Source organism: Perna viridis, chromosome 1 (genome assembly GCF_037379345.1).
Source record: "Perna viridis isolate PV_CMFRI_1.1 ecotype Kerala chromosome 1, ASM3737934v1, whole genome shotgun sequence".
Classification (NCBI taxonomy): domain Eukaryota; kingdom Metazoa; phylum Mollusca; class Bivalvia; order Mytilida; family Mytilidae; genus Perna; species Perna viridis.
In genome coordinates, this window is record NC_142445.1 from 436878 (window position 1) to 457848 (window position 20971).

At 30.8% G+C, this 20971-nt stretch overlaps 1 protein-coding gene and 1 long non-coding RNA gene across 2 annotated transcripts in view; both read right to left on the reverse strand.

The window, feature by feature from the left end:
• LOC148626752 (uncharacterized) overlaps nt 1-20971 on the reverse strand; it is a 95536-nt gene that overhangs the window by 50527 nt on the left and 24038 nt on the right. The window lies entirely within an intron of this gene.
• LOC148626756 (uncharacterized) lies at nt 5354-7019 on the reverse strand. Its single transcript, XM_088564631.1, has 3 exons — nt 6947-7019; nt 6121-6175; nt 5354-5702 (listed from the first exon to the last, which is right to left on the reverse strand). Exons 1-3 carry the CDS (start codon nt 6992-6994, stop codon nt 5473-5475), a joined length of 333 nt encoding a protein of 110 aa, XP_088420757.1. The 5' UTR covers nt 6995-7019; the 3' UTR covers nt 5354-5472.

The window sequence follows — 20971 nt, forward strand, 5'->3', positions numbered from 1 at the left end:
TTGCTCATTTACTTTTGAAACTTTGTATGTGTTATTTTAGTTACTATATGTTCTTTGTTGTGTATGTCTGTTTTCTAAATCTGGCCCTTGTCCATGGATTATATTCTTTTGATTACCATGATTAGCGCTAGACGCTTGGTTCCCCTGATTACTCTTTCTATTGTATTTCAGTGTCATTTACAGAGTTATTTCTCGTAATTATGAATTCTACAATACAATTATATTTTTGTATTTCTTACAATAAAGTTTCCATGATGTGCAACATGTTGATTTTGTTTACTAGGTTTTCAAACCACGAATCTTAAGCAAGGAATTTTTCTATTAGTACTAGTACCTTGTATCAACGTCATCCAAATGGCTCTGGCGATAAACGTTTTTATTGTAATTGAGGTTTGATAAAAGAATAATGACAGAAATGGAGGAAAAGTGATGTTGATAAGTGAAATGTCCTCTCAAAATCTTTTAATGCACACAGAAGCAACAACATTTGCAACAACATTCTATTTCTTACCACTTGTTAATTATTCTATAGAGGATTTTTCTTTATGATAAGCAAGATGCAGGATTTCAATTCCTATGTATTACTGTATATGTACGTAATGTCCGGAAATCTGAATTTCTATATATATTTAATATATATTCATGTTTATATTCTAAGTAGCAGTGTTACTAAGAATCATGCAAAATCTCTGATATATGATTATCCCTCCTCCCCCAAGCAACACATTTGAATTTTTGTCTACAAGTGACTTTTTGGGTCTATGTGATAAAAATGTGTAGTTATCCATTTCAATCTATCTGTTATTGGAAAAAAGGCAAATCGAAAATCCGATAAATTATATTGCATTTCGGTGTCATTTACAAATTTATCTCTCATAATTATGAATTTCACAAGACAATAAATTTTAACTTTATCTCTTAAAAAGGGTTATATGATAGACAAATGTAATTTCTCTTCACTGAAACATTTTAAACAATATATCAGGAGATAAAGATGTGTAGGTTTTCCAACCAAAACCAAAACTAATGATTATTGATAAATACTCCAAATGGTCACTGTGTTAGTCTATAAATGTAAAGACCAAATATGTATGGATTTCGTTTTAGTAATTTTAGGTACAATGAGATTATAATGTACCCATTGAAACTTACTTTTTAGATTGGCATTCTTTGGCGATAATACTTTTACAAAATACCAAATCATTCCAGTACATTGATGCTGAGATCTATGGACTGATTAACGGACACGGCGAATATAATTTCCATTATTCTACTATTGGAATAAAAATGGTTCACATGGCCAGCGTGAATCCAAAAAATGTGAAAAAATTTACATTTACACATTGTTTTAAAAATTGCTAAGTTTCAAACAGGTTTTTTTTTTTAAAGTTGTTTGCTCGAAAAAGTCTTTGATTAAAAAGTCTGTATCTTCTTCTACTGAAATTAACTTTAATTTAAATACAGGCTCGCATATCATTCCTTCTAAAATATATTATCTATATCTGAAAAACAAAAAAACCTAGAATATGGAATGGTAGTTTTTCGGATCTCTATAAAGTATAATGGATTTATAAAATGATGAAGTAGCATCACTTACCGTCTGTTTCATCCAACGTTTTATTGAACGACGTTGATTGATTCTGAATGTCTTCTTCATCTGGATACTCTTCAGGTTCAGAAGCACCAATATAATTTTCAAACCGATAATTCATCTCAGTATTCCACATTTGATGCATGTGCTTTTTGTCTTCCTTTGGTTTTTGAATTCCACCGATATTGTTTCTTTTATCAATTTGTTCGGCATCATACATTGCATGCGACTTTATATCTGTATTTGTGTTAAGTTTTATTAGCGGGGGATAATCCTCAAATTCCAATGTTAAATTTGTATTTACAATTTCATTTATTTGTTGTTGATTTTCATTTTCCTTTGAATTTTTATCTGAAGAAGCGGTTTTATATGTTTGATCTAATGTTCCAGAGCTGCCATTTGTATTTACCATCTGTATTGTGTGCTTGACAATATTCATTTGTTTGGCGCCTCCATCTGCATCCACTATTCCATATATATGCTTTTTGTCATACTCCAGTTTTGAAGTTTCATTTGTTTTTCCAATTTCATTTATTTTCTGTGGAAAGTCTGCTGTAATCGAGCTTATACCAGTAATCATATTTTGCAAACTTTGGTGCTTGGGCCCATCTTTTAGCTCAGAATTTTCACCAATATTTTCAATTAGATGTATATGCTGAAAACATACCCTCTCAGCAGAGCTTCCATTATAGTCACCAGTGTTATTTTTTTGTGTGAGACAGCTATTGTGTCCAGAGGTTCCATTTGTATCTTCAATTTGATTTAATTGTGTGGGACCAGCATTTGGTTCAGCGCTCATTTCAGGTTTTTTAATAAAGATTATTTGGACGGAACCATCATTTGATTCAGCACTCCTATCTGTATTTTCAATTTGGTATATGTGCATGGGTCTTTCTTTTGGCTCATAATTTGCATCAATATTCTTCATTTGATTTATATTTCGGGAAATCACCATTTCGTCAGTACTTACATCAGTTTCATCAATTTGATTTATTTGCGTGAGACCACCCTTTGGTTCCAAGGTCCCATCTATGTCTGCCCTTTTCTCCACTGGTACAGAGATTCCAACTGAATCCTCAATTCGATATATTTGTGTTGTTCCACTCTTTGGTTCAGAGTTTCCATCTGTATTCTCAATAAGATTTCTTGGTTGAATACAATTCTTTTGCTCACTCTCAAAATCAGCATAGGTAATAGGATCATTTTTCTGCAGACTATCTTTTAATCCTGGTCCCTCAACTATTTTTTCCCTTTGATTTTCATGCTGTACACCACCCTTTGCTTTAACGCTCAAAACTGTATTGGCAGTTTGCTGAATACCTTTCTTTTGATTTTGACTTTTATCTGTTTGTTTCTTCTTCTGTGAGTTTTCAACTTCAAAGAATAAAAAAGGATAGTAACATATAAAAAATGCTGATGTTGCTATAACATTAAAAATTATATCGGTACCTGCCTACTTATCAGCGCCATATAGGTATCTGTATACCTTCTTTTTACAAATCAATTTTTATGACTTTTAATTATTTTTCATCGTTTTTTTTTTTGTACTTCTTGTTCATATAGTGAATGAGTGGATTCTACTACCATTGTTGAAAAACATGACTTTAAATATATTTACTGTTATAATGGAAATGTTGCGCGTTTTTGAAGGTCCAACATTTTGCTAGGGGGAATGGAGCAACAAAGTAAAATAATGTATTATAAACTATAAGACATAGTATACCAGCTGGGTGGGTTCACCATGCACCTCACAATTATCGACATAATTATCGTCTGAAAATAGCTGAAATGTTGCAGCTCGGACGTTAAACCCCAGCAATCAATCAACATAATTATGTTAAAATGATTTGTCGTTAAAAAGGTTTGGGAGTAAACCGTATTGGCAATAATTTGGGCATTTTTGTGGTAATTGAAAAAAAAAGGTTTTTTTCGTCTTTGTACTCAATTGTTATAAGTTGAAGTCATCCTATCATATCACAAATAAAGAAACTAAATATATAATACAAAAAATGTTTTATTTTTGACGTCAAACGGAAATGTAAATAGAAGGTATACGAATACCTGAATTTCATATTGGCAATGATAAGTAGGCGGGTTGCACGAGGGTTGTCTCATTAAAATTACAAAAAAATGTTTCCTAAATTAAAATGAAGTAAGAAAAAAAGAGGTTGTTTATGCGCTGAGATAACGCCATAAACAACCCATCTTATGAACACCCCTGTGATTTTCGTATTTTTCACTAGCAATTATAATTTTTTGTGTGACTTTTAATTCTCTGTCTTTTTTTTATAAACTTTATCTAGTTTATACAGTGAGTGAGTGGATTCTACTACAAGCATGACATAGTAAGAAAACAAGGGTTATTAACTGTAAAAGTTGAAATTTTTGCCTTTTAGAAGGTCAAACATTTCGAGTGGTGGACGTATTTGCTGATTAATCTTGCTGAAATATTAAATTTTGCGATGCTCTGAAATATCAATCATATTCCCCGTTTTCTACATAAATAACCTAGAGTTGTCTTTCCTTCGCCGATCAACATACTGAAAAAGAGACTTACTTAACAAAACGTTCGTTTGAAGCGGTCGGAAATTATGTTTAAATTGTTTTGTTTGTCAATATTAGAAGGAGTAATCAAGGGAACCAATATTATAGCGGTAATCAAAAGAATGTAATTCAAGGACAAAGACCAGACATAGAAAACAGACATACACAAAGAACATAAAGTAACTAAAATCATACATACAAAGTAACAAAAGCAAATTAGCAACTCGGACACCACTAAAAACTGGAAGCATGAACCAGATGCACCGGTAGGGTAAGCGTCCTCTGCTTTTCTAGAAACACCCGCCGAGTTGCTCATAAAAGTCAAGTCCGGGGTAGACAAACGAGGAAAGGAAAACTATGACCCGTTGAATAAATCAGTTTTCATGGTGCAGATGGATACATCATGACGACCATAAAACTTCTGTAGTGATGACTTCAATCTTGTAGCAACATAACCTTGTTCCAGAAGCCTATTTGTTAGAGTTCTAGCGCGATACAAAAAGTCTGCGTAGTTTCGGCAAGCTCTGGCATAACCTATGAGTTGTGATATGAACACTCCATACGCAAGTGCCGAAGGGATGTTGCCACAGATGAAAGGAAAGTTGACAATTCTGAATGAAAAGTCATCACGTTTGTCGTAAAGTTTGGTCAATAGTTTTTCTTTACCACCGATTTCTAAGTGTAGGTCGAGATATGAGGCTGACTTCACAGTGTCTGTAGTATCCTTTATCTCAAGTTCTTTTGGGTAGATGCGATGTATCAAATCCCCGAAATTAGGATTGTAAAGATAATATGTCATCTTTATAGCGGAAACTGAGATTGAAGGATCTAGCCAAACGATATTCTTTCTTTCTGATCAAATCAGCTATAAAGTCAGCCTCATAAGAGTGAAGAAATAGGTCAGCAACTAAAGGAGCACAATTTGTTCCCATTGGAATGCCGAACGTATGTTTAGAAACACGTCCACCACACTGGACAAATATGTTGTCGATTTAGAATTCCAGCATTTTGTAAACATCTTCCTCTGTTTATTTGGAAGATGATTTGGAATTATTACAAAGTATGAAGAATCTCTATCAAGAACTATATATTTGTATCTAGGTGTATAATGTTTTTAAGTCGGGATTTTAACTGTTACGGGGAATAGAAATATACATTGTTGAAAAATCATAGGTTTTAATGCTATTATATTCATATAACAGTCTTGAACTGATTTTCTTCAAAAGATCTTTCGAATTTTTCAGGATCCACATTGAATTAATACCACTACGGGAGTAACAAGTATTGTGGTAAAACTGCAGCCCCTCTTTGATAGTTGTGAGTACAGAAGTTAAAAGTTATGAAAGAGGTTTGGTGGTACATTTTGCAGATCCAGCTATGAAACGTTGTTTGTATGGATTCTTGTGGAGTTTAGGAATCCAGTACATAGACGGTAAATCAGAATCATCGTCCTTGGTAGAGAGACCAAAAGAGGATAGCACAGATTTATGGTTTTCCACAATCTCTTCTTTGGAGCGAGTGGTAGCAGTATAGGTCTTATCACTGCTATTACTTTCTACGTCTACATCTGATAATAAACATTGAGAGTTTAAAATTACTATAACTTGGTGAAAAATAAGGAACACTTAAGGCGACCATCAGTTTGGATCTTCAGTCACCTCTCACAACAGCAACATCGAAAACCAAACTATTCCAGTTATTTCTGCGGATATTTTCCAGGCACGAAATTAGCAAAAACAATCCCAACGAAAAAAAATTCCACTTTTACATTAAACAAAATTGTCGACCAGTTTGAATCTTTTTTTTTCAACCATGCTGCACTGGTGATAGAGTGTTTAAGAAAACTGTTTTGTCTATGTAATTGTAAGAGTGAGAGAAATGGCTTACTCTCTAACAAACAGAAGGATCTCACCGGTCTGTTTTTTAACTGGTAATGAATCTACCTTGGTTTTGATGTAGAAAATCACCAAATCTTTAAAACCTACCATGCAACCATTGCTCGCTGTCTATCTTCAGCAGTTTCACATGACATGGCTTCACCTAAAGAAGCATGATTCACCTTAGTTAATAATGATGCGGATGTAGATGTACACGTGCCCTTTCATACATAACATTTGTAAAATAGAGATTGTCTGAAATTTCCCAATCTTGCATGCCAAAAGCTGATGTTCCCCTTTTCTGTCATCGATTTTAATTTGCTTTCTGATTTTATGTCTGATGTTTAAAGTCTCAGCTGGTACATTTTGTAAAAGTTAACAATGCATAGGAAGGATAATTCAAGAATCAGAATAAATAAGTTTGTTATAATTTTTAAGTCGCCTTTGAGAAGTTCTGTAACTTTTTGTTTCCTCCGTCAAGTTTTTGGAAGTGATATGTTATGGTAAAATTGTGAATGTTATAAGAAAAGCGGAGAATGTTAACCTCACCTGTGCACCTGACCATATTTAAAATTTTATTAAAATCGTGGTTGATCATTACTTTTTTGTGTGTGTCTATTGTACGTATTTTGGTTATTTCATGTCTTTGTTGTGTGAGTCTATTGTCATTTGTAAAAAAAGAAACTCCAGTCATATTACTGGTCATCGAATCGAATAAATCAAAATGCTTTTCACTTTGAACCCTGCTTCCCTTACTTGCTCTAATTTCTAATTAATCAACTGGCAATCTATCACCTTTTTTGGGTCAAGAACTGTGCTACTCTGTTTCGTTATATGTCACGAATGATCACTGGGTCTATATATATATCCATAAATTTTGGTACGATCATATACATGTGAAAAACATCACCGTTCAACTACGAAATACACTTACCACTACAGACGTTTGCACCTTCTTTTTCAATCTTTGTGCACTCTCCATGCACAATGATTTTTTTCGAGTGTGTCTTTGCTGTAAATTAAAAAAAATATTTGTTTGTGTTTATTCTACATAAAAGTTAAGAAATGCAGATTACTATCACCAAATGCACTCATTTTCGTTTTGAACTATATAATTTATTTCGTTCAACTTTACAGTAAATTACAATATCTTACAATATCTTTATTCTTGAATACTTAACTTTGAATAATGTTCTGAAGATAAATTTTGAAAAGTATCCAATATTTATCATTTATAGTAATTATATAAACAACGATTTTCCTACTCTCAGAATGAATTTGAAAACGATCTAATTATTAATCAATGGGTTATCAGAAAAAATCATTATGTTTATGATTACTGTGACCTTAATTTTCGGCTAATTATAGGTAAAAAGTTTCGAGGCATCAAAATTATAAAACTATTTGAAAAGTAGTGTTGATAAAATGTCTAATCTAAGTTTTAATTTTCTTTTGTCTTTTGTTTTGATGAATAAGAGTAAAGTTTAGTGCATATCTCCTAGTTACAAACACTCAAAATCTATTTTAGAATAAGATTCCCCTCCCCCTTGATCCAAAACAACAAAAAAGGTAATTGAAAGAGAAATCAGTTAAACTATGTTTAATGTCAAGTGAAAAAAATCCCGTTTGACGTGTACACACATTTCGTTGAATGTAGTACTTTAATCATATTCCACAAGACGTTCTGTATTAATATTAAATCAAATGAACAAATCTGAACAACTCAATATCTGATGTATATTTACTGCAGATTAATAGTAAATAAATATATGATATAATCAGTATTAATAAAATATTTTATATTGTGATGAAGTTTCTTATATGGTCAATAAATATTATTTCTAGAATGTTTTTTTTTTAAATTAATAATACTATGTTTAAACTGCTACCAAATGAGTTTATCATGCACACAATAAAACCGAACCTGAGCGTTGAAAAGTGTGAATATACAATGTTTTACTAGTGAATTTGATTGTATAAAATCATAAATTATTAAATGTATGGCCAATGACAATTTCTTTCCCAAGTGTCATATAAGCCATTATAAGGTCAAATACATTGTCGTCGCACATGCATGAATCTGACAATCGTTAATAACACAAATTTTCTTCTAGATAATTCATAAGTAAACAATTTATACAAATTGGAATATTATTATAATATTTTACAGAATGTTTACACTTATGCTTATAAAAAAATAGCCTTAACTCATTTTTGAATCACAACAAGCATACAACTTTTCTTGAAAGGAAAAATTCAAATTCTCTTGTGCAGTTCATAGTGGATCTGTAGATTATCGCACCATAGACAAGAAATTTTAAAACTTTGAAGGAGGTTCCTCCCTGCCAATAAAAATATGTTTCCTTTGTAATGTACATAAAACATACAGAATTACTCATTACTATTAAAATACATAAATACTATGACAAATTAGTTTTAGTATAAGACTGAGAACTTACCATAATACGTCCCTTTTCGATGGTCCTTACCTAGCTCTTTTAATGTTATATTTATTATGCGATCAGGTGTCTTTTGATTGGATACATTTTAATGTTCCCCTTCTGGGCGTTTACAAATACAACTAATTGATAATAGATTTGCTTTAACAGTTGTTGAACATGTTAATTTTACGTAGATTACAGAAATATGCATGTCAATAAATGTCAAACATCATTATTTCTCCGCAAACTTGTTAGGGGGCATGTTTGAATCACCCTGTTCCTCTGTTCACATACTTTCTGAGACCATTTCTCCCTTAATCGCTTGATGGAATTTGATGCAACTATACATGCAGAAAGTACACCATATTTAATGACTCTTTGTTGACTCATTCAAAAGGGATATCAGGACTTTGTATGTAACTAACGGGGTATTCCTTTTCTATCAGTTATGACGTATTTTCCGAAAAAAAAATTAAACAAATATCTAAAACTAATTTTCTAGATATCGATATTTAAAACTCTAATAATTTGACCAGCAAATGGGCTAAAAAAAAAACTATTCTGTTCGGTCACGTTGGCTACTTCGTCGAATGTTTTTCTCCTGGTATGCAAACAAAAAAAAAGCTGGTTCGCAAAGTCGACAATATTGTTCTTAACAAACCCCAGTACTCGAAAGACGAATGCCGTGTCTCACGTTGAATTAAATTGAAATCGTTTTTGCAAACCTTTTCTATGTTTTGAGTATCAGTATTAAAAAAAATACAGTGTATAATGATATTTTTTTAACAAAACACAATCATCTTTATAAACTTCTTTTGAAATGTTATATTTTTGACACATTTTGTCAAGTTATACTGCATTAATACATGTTATGAATTTACTTTATTTGTATGGTAGGTATTTTGTAATAAATTATGAACATACTAACAAACACACAACAAAAAGAACAAAGAACAAAATGTACATACAATTTCTAGTCTAGTTTCAATGAGATATCCGATACCCTTTTTCAAGCTGATCGATGTATTTATTTACTTTTACAATAATTTGTTTTCATTTTGGATGTTCAGTGATATTAATTATCATATCAAACCTATAGTTTTGAAAGGAAATTGCTGTCAATAAAAAGATGAAGTTAATTAATTAATGAATTACAATGCATGTTGTGCCTCATATGAGTATTGTAACCGTCATATAATTTATGGAGGTGGGGAACTTTCAAAGGTTACTTTGTAACATTTAATAAAAGAGGTATTGTATACGTAGTCATACATTTTGAAATTTCTGTAATTATGCACTAACTAAACTTAGATTTGATTACACTCGATTATATCAATTGTCGGGTTTAATTGCATGATAAATATTTTGGTTTATATTCAGGACTGTAACATCCGATTAGGAAATTAACAAGGTCACCAGCAAGCCATATTACTTTTATATAGGAAGGAATGAAAGCAACAGACAAACAAATTCTAATTCGATAATTTTACTTTTTTTCTGAAAAAAACCTTATTCATTGTAAATCAAAAGCAACTCGGCCCTTATACATCAGACTACGTTTTACACTTTAAACACTTATTTACTTCTTTTGCACAATGAAATAAAAAGAATAATCAAAAATGTTTTGCCTTAAAATTGGTTCAAGCACATGATTTGACCTAGAAAAAATCAATTTATTATTTGCGTATGTTAGTAAATGAAATGCAAGCGCCTTGTTTATACATTAGACCAAACTTATTTCCAGCGAAACCAAATCATTTAAAAGTAAAAGAAATAATCATAACTTCAGGAAAGGGAAGCGGTCATGTTTTGTAAATAGGACTGTACAGCGGGATAGTTGAAATAATGCAATACTAACTTTGAATCTGCTCTTATGAACAACTTGTATGAAATACCAAATATAAGCTGGACTGTATCAATGTCGGTAGAGGAAATGTATGCATACAAATATTTAGATTGTTTATCAGCATAATGGTTAAAACATTTGCTGTGATGTGAAATGAGGTACTGATAACATAGTTTTTTAAGTATTCTATAGGATTGAACAGTATTTTCGGTCGTTCATGCATGTATGAACGGATCTCGGAGCTCCCAAACTCAATGAATGGCCGAAAACCGTTCATGTAATGTTTGGAAGTGGAGAGATACGTTCATACATGCATGAACGACCGAAAATAGCTGTTCAATACTTATAATTCTATCTGACAGTCAAAGTTACCCTCTTAGAGCCTAGGTCGGTTATGTTAATACACTGTGTTTATGTTTACGCTTCAATACACACACATTCCTTTGCACACGTATGGGAGCGCGGACGAATATGTACACGTAATTAAATGGAACGATCGGTAAAAATTTCACACAATGATAGCAAAAGCAAATTATTACCATATATCAACGAGTAAGCAGCTACTAGATGCACTCTTGCATTGTTGTTTGTTCACAATAAGTCTTACTGCTGAAAATGGACCATCAATACGTTTTGGAAGAGTTTGTTTTGCAAATGGCAAACATGGATATACAGTTTAGTTAAATTTTTCTGACACCAATTATTTTGTATCACAATCTCACGATGCATACATGTAGGTTTAAAGAATTAGGTTCTTTTTTATAAATCTTCCCCTCCTCTGTTGTTTTTATTTGCAATGAATTTTGTTTTTTTTTTAAATCAACCGTTGAAATAAGTGTCAATTGTTTTAAAATGATTGAACAATTGGTGTTAGTAGTGAACATGTCCAAATCCTTATTTTAGGAGAAACAGAATGGGTTTGCCGTTTTGTTTATCTGGACCTAAAGTCAATGTGAACTTATGCAATCATTTTGCAGTCGCATTAAGGTATACCGTTGTTGTTGTCAATGTCGACGACTTCGTCCATAGACATTTGGTTTTCATCCGATGACTTGAATATTTCTGAAAAATTTTAACAATGTTATTTGAAAAAAATAATTGCATTGAATTGGTAATCGTGGCCAGCCAATTAAATAACAAGGGCAAAAAAGTAATAAAAATTTAAAAAAATAATAATAATAATAATAAAAATAGCAAAGCAAAAACAAAAAACAAAAAGAAAACAAAACAAAACAATAACAAACAGAAACAAAACAAAAGAAAAACAAAGATAAAAAAACAACAAAAACAAAACAAGCACTTCATCGAATTTAAAATTTATAACTCCCGTAAAAGCGATGGAATGTCTATTATAATTCCACCATATTCCATACCACAATGTTTAACCTTGAAAAACAACAGTTGACTACTTAAGGCATATTGTAGGTCAACGACATTTTTACCTCCGATGGCTAAAGTGGAAGCAATTATTCAGTTCCTTGCTCCTACCAACAAAACTATGAGATATTTGGGTACGATTGATTTCTTCAAAAAAAATGTTTTAAAATGTTGCTACTGTTGTTAAATATTTAACACAATTTCTTAGGATCCCATCTTTCTTTGGAACGGCTAATGCCAGGTAACTTTTGTAAATCTTAAATCATCTGGTTTTCATCACTTCCGATTTTGAAAATGCTTATTGTCGACGCAAGCGATGTTTAAGTAGGGGCTATCTTTTGCAAGGAGGCACTAGGTCTGGTTGACAAACCAATTTCATTTTTTCTTAGAAATTAGATAAGCATCGGAAAAATAACTGTAATATTAAAAAAGAATGTCTTACTATTTTATAATTTTATAGTACTTTGATTTTTATTTAGGGTGTGTTAGAATGCTATATAAGTTTATTACATTCAATGTGAATATATTCTGAGGTTCTATTATACTTGTTTGACCCTTATTGGTAAATATGAAAAAAGTAATACTATAAATATGTTATTTCAATAAAGGAATTTTCTAGAATTTTTAATCCATCAAAGAGTCCAATGTACTTTCCAACAAGTGCTGTTTTTTTTTTTTTTTTTTTTTTTTTTTTTTTTCCGCGACTTTTTAATGATTCATTGCTTTGTAAATTTGTCCAGATTTTTCGTAGTATTTCTAGAAAACTTTTGACTTGCTGGGTTTCTGACAAACAAATTAATTTGATCAACAGATGAATGAATGAATGCAATTTCGGAACTTGTGCATTAATTCTTTAATACTGGACTTTTATACACACATTAAGTGTTGGAAAGTACATTGGACTCTTTGATGGATATTTACATTCCTTCTTTCCTTTGAAACGCATTAACTTTCCTTTTATGTCGTTCATAATATAAATGTCAGGAATTTCAGTGTTGTACTGGTCGTCTTCTCCATACGGCACAGGTTTATACATACCGTCAGCAAATATACGGAAATTTCCTTCTATCCATGTCTTAAAACCTTTGAAGTTCATCCATGAAGTCTTTGTACTTTTTGTTCTATCTTCTACTTCATACCGAAAAAAAAAAACAAACGTATGGTACCTTCTTTGTTTTTTTTTCAACCAATTTACCACTTGGTCATGCCAGTAGAACCGCGGGTATGAAACTGGTATGGTCCCCCGTAAGAGATTAGCAGTGTAGTACTTCCACTGCTGCTTCCAAGTAAGGAAAAATCGAACTGTTGTTTTTTCTATCGTTTCTTACCGATATGCTATTTAGATATGGTATCTAAATTTAGTACAAATTTAGCATTAAACTTACTCTCATGTTTCCAAATTTTCTATAAAAATCGAAGCTGAGTGAAAGTGATATAAGCCAATAAAATAAAAAAAAAATCATAAAGATTTGCCTGAAAATGGATTCAAGCACACTAGAAAGGTCAATTCATTATTTGCGTACATAATAAATGAAACGCAAGCGCCGTGTTAATACATTAGACCAAACTTGTTTCCAGGAAACCAAAGCATATAAAAGTAAAAGAAATATTCAATACTTCGGTAAACGGAAGCGGTCTTGTTTTGGAGATTAGACGGAAAAAAATTCGATACTAAATGTGAATCTGCTTAAGAACCTGTATGAACTATCAAATATAAACAGGAATGTATCAACGTCCTAGTAGAAGAGATGTATGCATAAAAATAATTACATTGTTTTTTAGTGTAGTAAGATGATGTTATGTGAAAAAGGGAAGTATATACTATGAAAATATAGTTTACTAGATATAAAAACATTAAACTGGACCATCAGTACATTTTGGAAGAGCTTGTTTTATAAATGGCACACATCATGAGCTTGTGAAACCTTATTATTTTTGTTTTTATAAATGGATTTATTTTGCATATAAAGTTGAATAACCTGTTGATACTTACATAATACAAAATGTTCATGAGTTTATTTGTGCAATGATAAAGACATTTGGTGTTATAAAAATAGACCGACCCGAAGTGCACTGTAGGTATTTTTGCATTTACATTTCCTGTACTGGTAGGAATGGATATCAAGTCGAGGTCCTAACTCTTTAGCACCTAGCAACATTTGCCAATCATTATGCTTACGCTTCCCATCAATATTATGAGCTATCGCTTCTCTATCTTCCTTTGAACAATACACCATTTTGTTCTTTTGCACGTCTTATTGTCAATCAAATGTTTGTTTCTGAAAAATGGGGTCATTTTTAAGGCTTTACTGTAACCTTTTAGTAATCAGAAACCAAAACCTAACTCCCTTACTCAAATTTAAAGATGTATCGAATTTGAATGATGTGAACATACAGTTAAGAATACTTTATAGTCATATCAAGAATCGGTTTAGAATTGTTTTTGTATATATTTTGTCTGTATAAAAGTCATATAGTTTGTTAGTGACCTTGTTAATTTCCTTATTGTATGTTAAAGTCTTGAATATAATCCAAAGTTAAAACCGCACTAAATTAAACCTGACGGGCGATATAATTGGGCATAGTCAAACTTACTGCTTGGTTGGTGTTAATTACATGAATAATGACAGGACTTTTCTATCAAGGATCAAAACTGATGAAAACATCACCTTTTATCGAAAATTGCAAAGTTACTTTTGAAAAGTTAAGAAAATAAAATAATGACAGTAGTTTAGGCTTGTTGTGGTATTTGATAACATCACTCAACACAAACAATTAAAATAAATGACTGTAAACTCACAATGAGGTGGAAGTACATAAACGCATCTGGCAGCTTGAATGATGATGTTGGATAATGATTATGAAAACGTTAATCATATTTTAGGGGGAAAAGTTAGATCATCACAAATATATAATAATGAAACAACACAATTATGATTAATGTAACATCCAATTCAACAAATCAGATATCTCTGACAAAACTCAGATAGTGCAGTAAGTAGGTCGTGCGTTTAATTTGCAATTAACAATGGTTTTGAACAGAGATGGAAAGCATAAATAAAACAAACAAGTTTGATGAAAATGAATGTAGCTTTTTACTTACTTTAAAGGACATTATGATGGTTGAATACAATTTCTAACAGTGTAAACATTTTTCAAAACTACCATCATTAAGTTATGAATAGGAAACACTTTAGTTAAGTATTTTTAAGTCTAGAGTAAATATTTACTCTTGAAATATAATGTTAGAAATGCTATTATACAAGAAACTAATAGAGAGAGAGTACATAGATATAAATCATTCAAGATGATTTTATGTTATGGTATGTACTCTATTTAGTTGTAATACTTTTAAAATTTCACATTTCCTCCCTTGAAATCCTTTGTAGAAGGTTGGGTCTCTCTGTTTGTTTGTTTTTTTTATATGTATACTCTCTTAAAAACTGTTTAATTTGCATTTGTGTCCAGTATTGCGTCCTTTTTATAAATTATTAGTAGACAATATTGTCCAAAAAGTTTTTTTTAATTAATCCAAAAAAAAAGATGCAATCTGGTGCTGTTTATTTAATTTGATGGTGAACGGAAACCCGGGAATGTATGGAAATATCATATCAAACTAGCCATAATCAAAATGTGCGGAAATAGGCACAGACGACTTGTTTTTTAGCCATCTGATAATAAACTTATTGGTTATCTTTATTTTATTTTATTTTTAGGGGTTTTGTTTTTTTTTATTCTTGTTTTTATTTATTTTTGTTTTTTTTGTTTTTTGTTTTTTGTAGTCGACATGACCTTTAACAATCAGCAAATGTTTGTGCTGAACATAGAAGGTAAGAACCATTTGGATAATATGGATAAAGCTGAAATAAATTGTTTCAAGTCTCAAAAAAATATCTCTCAAATGCATGCACTAGATCTGCGTTTCGGAATGGTCTTTTCTCCAGAGGAGTGGTGTTTGCTTGTATTGCATAATACTCATTTTGACTTCAAATCTATCATCATAATAAATGTTTACTTGCCATAGGTTTAAAAGAATATGAATTGAATGTGCCTTCCCTTATGAAGGGGTTGGATTAAATAAATATAATTAAGCCCCTAATTCTTCAGTGTTTTGTCTATATCCCTGTAAATTCAAAATCCAATAAAACCTTGTATTATGCCTTTAATAGAAGCCCATACAGATTTACCTGAGATTTTGCATAAAACAATAATTGTTTTAGCTAAACATTCTTATTTGCATAAAATCACAACACCCAATGTCAAGTTCATATTTTCTTTTGTTGAATGGTACATTGAGGTACAATGTCAAATAAATTGTTGAATGTATGGAAAATGCTTCTTTTGGTTCCTTATTCTTACATTTAAGTGACAGCCCCAAAACTTATCATAGCTTTCCTTTTGTTTTAAACTTGTACTTTGTACATAATGAAGGATTAAACAACTCTTCATTTTTAGTTTCATAAGGATCTTTATGTGATTTCTCCTGTGTAGAACTTTCTATTTCTTTACGTTTGTGTGTTGTAAATTTTAGTGTTCCTGATGCTATCTTGTAAAGGATCTCCCGCCATTTCTACCTTTGGTATCAATACTTATATCAGAAAATACTAACTATTTCCATCGCGAGTCATTTATAGGGAAACAATACAGAAACCGAAGCTACAAAACTATAAGTGAAACGTCGCCTTATCTATATCGCCTTAGTATCTTTTGTCTTTTTTATGTATGAAATTTTTTTTATGAAAACATGTGTATTCGGTTTTGTTATTATACAAGGTTTAGGTATATTATGCTATTGGGTGTATTGATTTCAACACGTCGGAGATCTAGATATCGACTAATATGACACAATCTATGAAACCAGTCAGACATGTAAAGAAAGAAAGTTTAAAGTAAGATTTGGATGCCAACAAATGAGTTGTTCCATAAGTTAAGATATAAAACTACCTTATTCTACATTCAGTTTGTTTTTCTCTTTCAGAACTATTCGATCACTTGCCTGCATTAACTCCATAAATCCTGGAAAGTTACAACGGATATTACTTCCTGTAAGACTGAAATCAGTCTTCCAGTACTTCTAATGTTATATTTTAGATTTGTGGTAAATACCGTACACGGACTTCGTCCCCTATCGGTTGATATCTCTGATACATAATACGTAACCTACCACAACATGGGCTTTAAGTGGATTTTTATATAAAGGCGACACAAGACTAAATAAATCAATGAGATCTTTTTTTTATTCTTAGAACCAAATGCACATATTAACTGAAGAACACATTTTATGAAGAAGGTGAAAGTACATTGTGAACAGTTAAAGAATTCACAAACCATATTACATGTAGTATCATATACTTCATTACATGTACTTGTAAGTTCTTATTATATTCCTGAAGTAGTTTTCAAATAACATATCAGTATAAACTCAACAAACGAATGATTTTCATATGCTTTCATGACTAGTTAACATCTCCTTATGGAAATAAGACCTGCTATAAAACATGACTGCAGAAAAGATTTACAATATAGTCGTTCTTTCCTCAGAACTTGGAGACAAGTCAGAAATCATACAAGACTAAATATATATGAGTTTAAGGCATAGAATCATTATCATTATATTACTACAATTTATATTCATTCATTTTATATATAAAAGTCTATATTTAGCTTTTAGGGTACCCTGATATTTTTTAACTAAGAATTGTGTAGATCTTTTAGTTATTTAAAAAATATTACTATGGACACGTCACCAGTGCTAAAGGAAGACTTTCGTACGCCTTATCAGTTAACATTATTCTACAGTTACCCAGTTCCACGTAGATTTTTAACCAATATCAGTATGAAACATTACTAGGTTGGAGCCACATGTATAAGAGACTGTTACTGGAGTCTTATAACTTCTTGTGCAATTTTTATCGTACATGTACAAAAGATCTGTTAAAAATGACAGGGTGCCAATAATTTTAGTGAGCATTATTAATGCAAATACAGGATCACATTTTCAGGTGTTAAAAGTTCCAACAATTAATATTTTCCTATTCGAATTGCAGGACCTTGACACTGAGCCATTCAAAATGAAATGTATTTTATTTCCATTGAATGGGATTTAAGAATACAGCTAAATGATCTTTTTGGATTTTTTTATAACTTTTTGAGAAATAAACTGTAACCTGTAAATATTCAAAATAACTAAAACATTTGAGTTTATGATAACAAATCAAATATAGAACCAGAATTAATTCATGTATCTATTAAGTTGATAGAAGAAATGAAATTCTTATTTTCTTTAGTATCAAAACTTCATATCAAAGTTGCAGTAGCACTACAACCAAGATGGACTTAGTTCTTTTATCTAAAAGTTGTTTTAGTTTAAATTGTGAATTACTCCATCTTGAAAGCATGACAATTTACTTGTCTTTTGATTAGATACTTTTTGCATAATAATTTCTTCTTCGAAAATAAGAGAGGTTTGCTATTTCAGAACTTAATTACGGTGAAACAATGGCATCTAGGCAAAGCAGGTCCCAAGTTTCACAGTGTTCATTAGATAATTGGAGAATGTACAACTACACAAGACTTTAATGGACTGAAGATGACATGATCCACGTGAACTGTACTACTTACAATTGGAATCATAAATGAACATTCCAATTTTAACAGTACTAGAAAGTTTCTTTATATTATATTAACCAGTCAAAACATAAAAAAATAACAAATGCAAGTTCTGTTAAGCACAGCTGTTACTACAATACATGTGATGGTATTACATGGGCTTAATTGATAAAAGTTACATCACAGCTGATTTTAAATTAAAATGTTTCATTTGTATAAAAATTGTGATTGAAATAATACATATAAATACATTAACTTCAAAATTTCCCAAACAACTATTGATATAATAATCATGGCATCGAAATAGGTAGACAGAATCTATAATTTGTATTTAAAAAATACTTTTAGCAATGGTATCAAAACTGATATAAAATCAAGTACTATTTATTGTAAAATAAACTGAATAACGTATACAACTCATTTATGCAAAATCATTATTAACAATATTACAATAATTACATATAGAGTTCATGAAGTTCATGACTTTTAAAATGTCATACACATTCAGCAGTAAATTAAGGACTATAAAAATTAAATTTTTGTTTAAGTTAAAATATCCATTTTCATTATTTCAGAATATCTTTCAACATTATTTCCTTGTACAGCAATAGAAAATTTCAAAAGAAAATACACATTAACCAATATTCCTTCAAAGAAACCTTTTCACTTATAAATCAAATATATTATAAGTATATGAAACAATTAAGATGTAAATTACTCCACTGGCTTCTCTCAAATACCTTTATTAGAAATCACAACATAGAGCAAACATACAAACTTTCTCAGAACATGGAGACAAGTCAGGCTTCGAGCAATTCATCAACAGAAATTTCACAAAAGAACAGATATCAATTGCATTCAATTATTAATTGCTCATTTTATTTTATTTATTTATTTATATATACATTTTTTTTATTGAAGAAAAGATGATGCTGAATCACAGAACACAAACTCTCTCAGAACTTGGAGACAAGTCAGGCCTTGAACAAAAGAACAGATGTCAATTGCATTCAATTATAAATTGCTCATTTTATTTCATTTTTTAAAATTTTTTTTATTGAAGAAAAGATGATCATGAATTACGGAACCCAAACTTTCTCAGAACATAGAGAGAAGTCAGACTTCGAGCAATTCATCAACAGAAATTTCACAAAAGAACATGTATCAATTGCATTCAATTGTTAATTGCTCATTTTATTTTTTTTATTTATTTATTCATTTTTTTTTTTTGATTGAAGAAAAGATGATGCTGAACCAGAGAACACAAACAGAACTTGGAGACAAGTCGGGCTTCGAGCAATTCATCAACAGAAATTTCACAAAAGAATATATATAAATTGCATTCAATTATTAATTGCTCATTTCATTTTATTTTTTTTATTTTTCTTTTGGATTGAAGAAAAGATGATGCTTATTTATTTATATGTTCTTATGTTTTGACCTTCATGAGCACTGGAGCACTGGAGCAATTGTAGACTTTTCCGATGAAGAGACTGCGGAATTTGTCTCCAAGTTCTGAGAAAGTTTGTGTTCTGTGATTCACCATCATCTTTTTTTCAAGCAAAAAAATAAATCAATAAATAAATAAAAATGAGCAATTAATAATTGAATGCAATTAATGCATCTTTTCTTCAATCAAACAAAAATAAAAGAAAATGAATAACTAAATAAAATAAAATGAGCAATTAATAATTGAATGCAATTGATATCTGTTCTTTTGTGAAATTTCTGTTGATGAATTGCTCGAAGCCTGACTTGTCTCTATGTTCTGAGAAAGTTTGTGTTCTGTGATTCAGCATCATCTTTTCTTCAATCCAAAAGAAAAATAAATAAATAAAATAAAATGAGCAATTGAATGCAATTGATATAAGTTCTTTTGTGAAATATCCGTTGATGAATTGATTTGTTGTGCAAAAGTTTTAACCTTGAAGTCAAAGTCAAAGGCTACTGTCATAGTATGTGACCCATTAAGTTTAGGTGATCTACCCACATACCAAATATCAAAAGCACACATGGAAAGACAAAAAGTTACAGCCAGGACATGAGTTAGTCACCTTATTTCCACTGCCTTATATGTTTAAATGGAACAGTCCTTACCTGATCTGACTGAGATACTAAGATTAACACTTCCTGCTGCATTGTTACGTTTATGAGGATCTGCCTCGTAGATTTGTACCCATCATAATCTATCTTTATACACATCTTGATGGGTTTCAAATATGGCTGATTCCGCAGTCTCTTCATCGGAAAAGTCTACAATTGCTCCAGTGCTCATGAAGGTCAAAACATAAGAATATGTAAATAAATAAATAAATAAATAAAATAAAATGAGCAATTCATAATTGAATGCAATTGATATCTGTTCTTTTTGTGTAATTTCTGTTGATGAATTGTTCGAAGCCTGACTTGTCCCTATGTTCTGAGAGAGTTTGTGTTCTGTGATTCAGCATCATCTTTTCTTCATTCAAAAAAATAATGAATAAATAAAATAAAATGAGCTATTGAATGCAATTAATATTTGTCCATTTGTGAAATTTTTGTTGATGAATTCCTCGAAGCCTGACTTCTCTCTATGTTCAGAGAGAGTTTGTGTTCTGTGATTCAGCATCATCTTTTCCTAAATTAAAAAAATAATTGAATAAAAAAAAAATAAAATAAGCAATTAATAATTGAATGCAATTGACAT

Bases quoted from the DNA above. Each gene is read 5' to 3' on its own strand.
- LOC148626756 (XM_088564631.1), bottom strand. From the start codon at position 6,994: ATGGAGAGTGCACAAAGATTGAAAAAGAAGGTGCAAACGTCTGTAGTG. The intron at 6,176-6,946 runs GTAAGTGTATTT...ATGCTTCTTTAG, and splicing joins AGGTGCAAACGTCTGTAGTG to GTGAAGCCATGTCATGTGAA. The intron at 5,703-6,120 runs GTAGGTTTTAAA...GTTTATTATCAG, and splicing joins CAGCGAGCAATGGTTGCATG to ATGTAGACGTAGAAAGTAAT.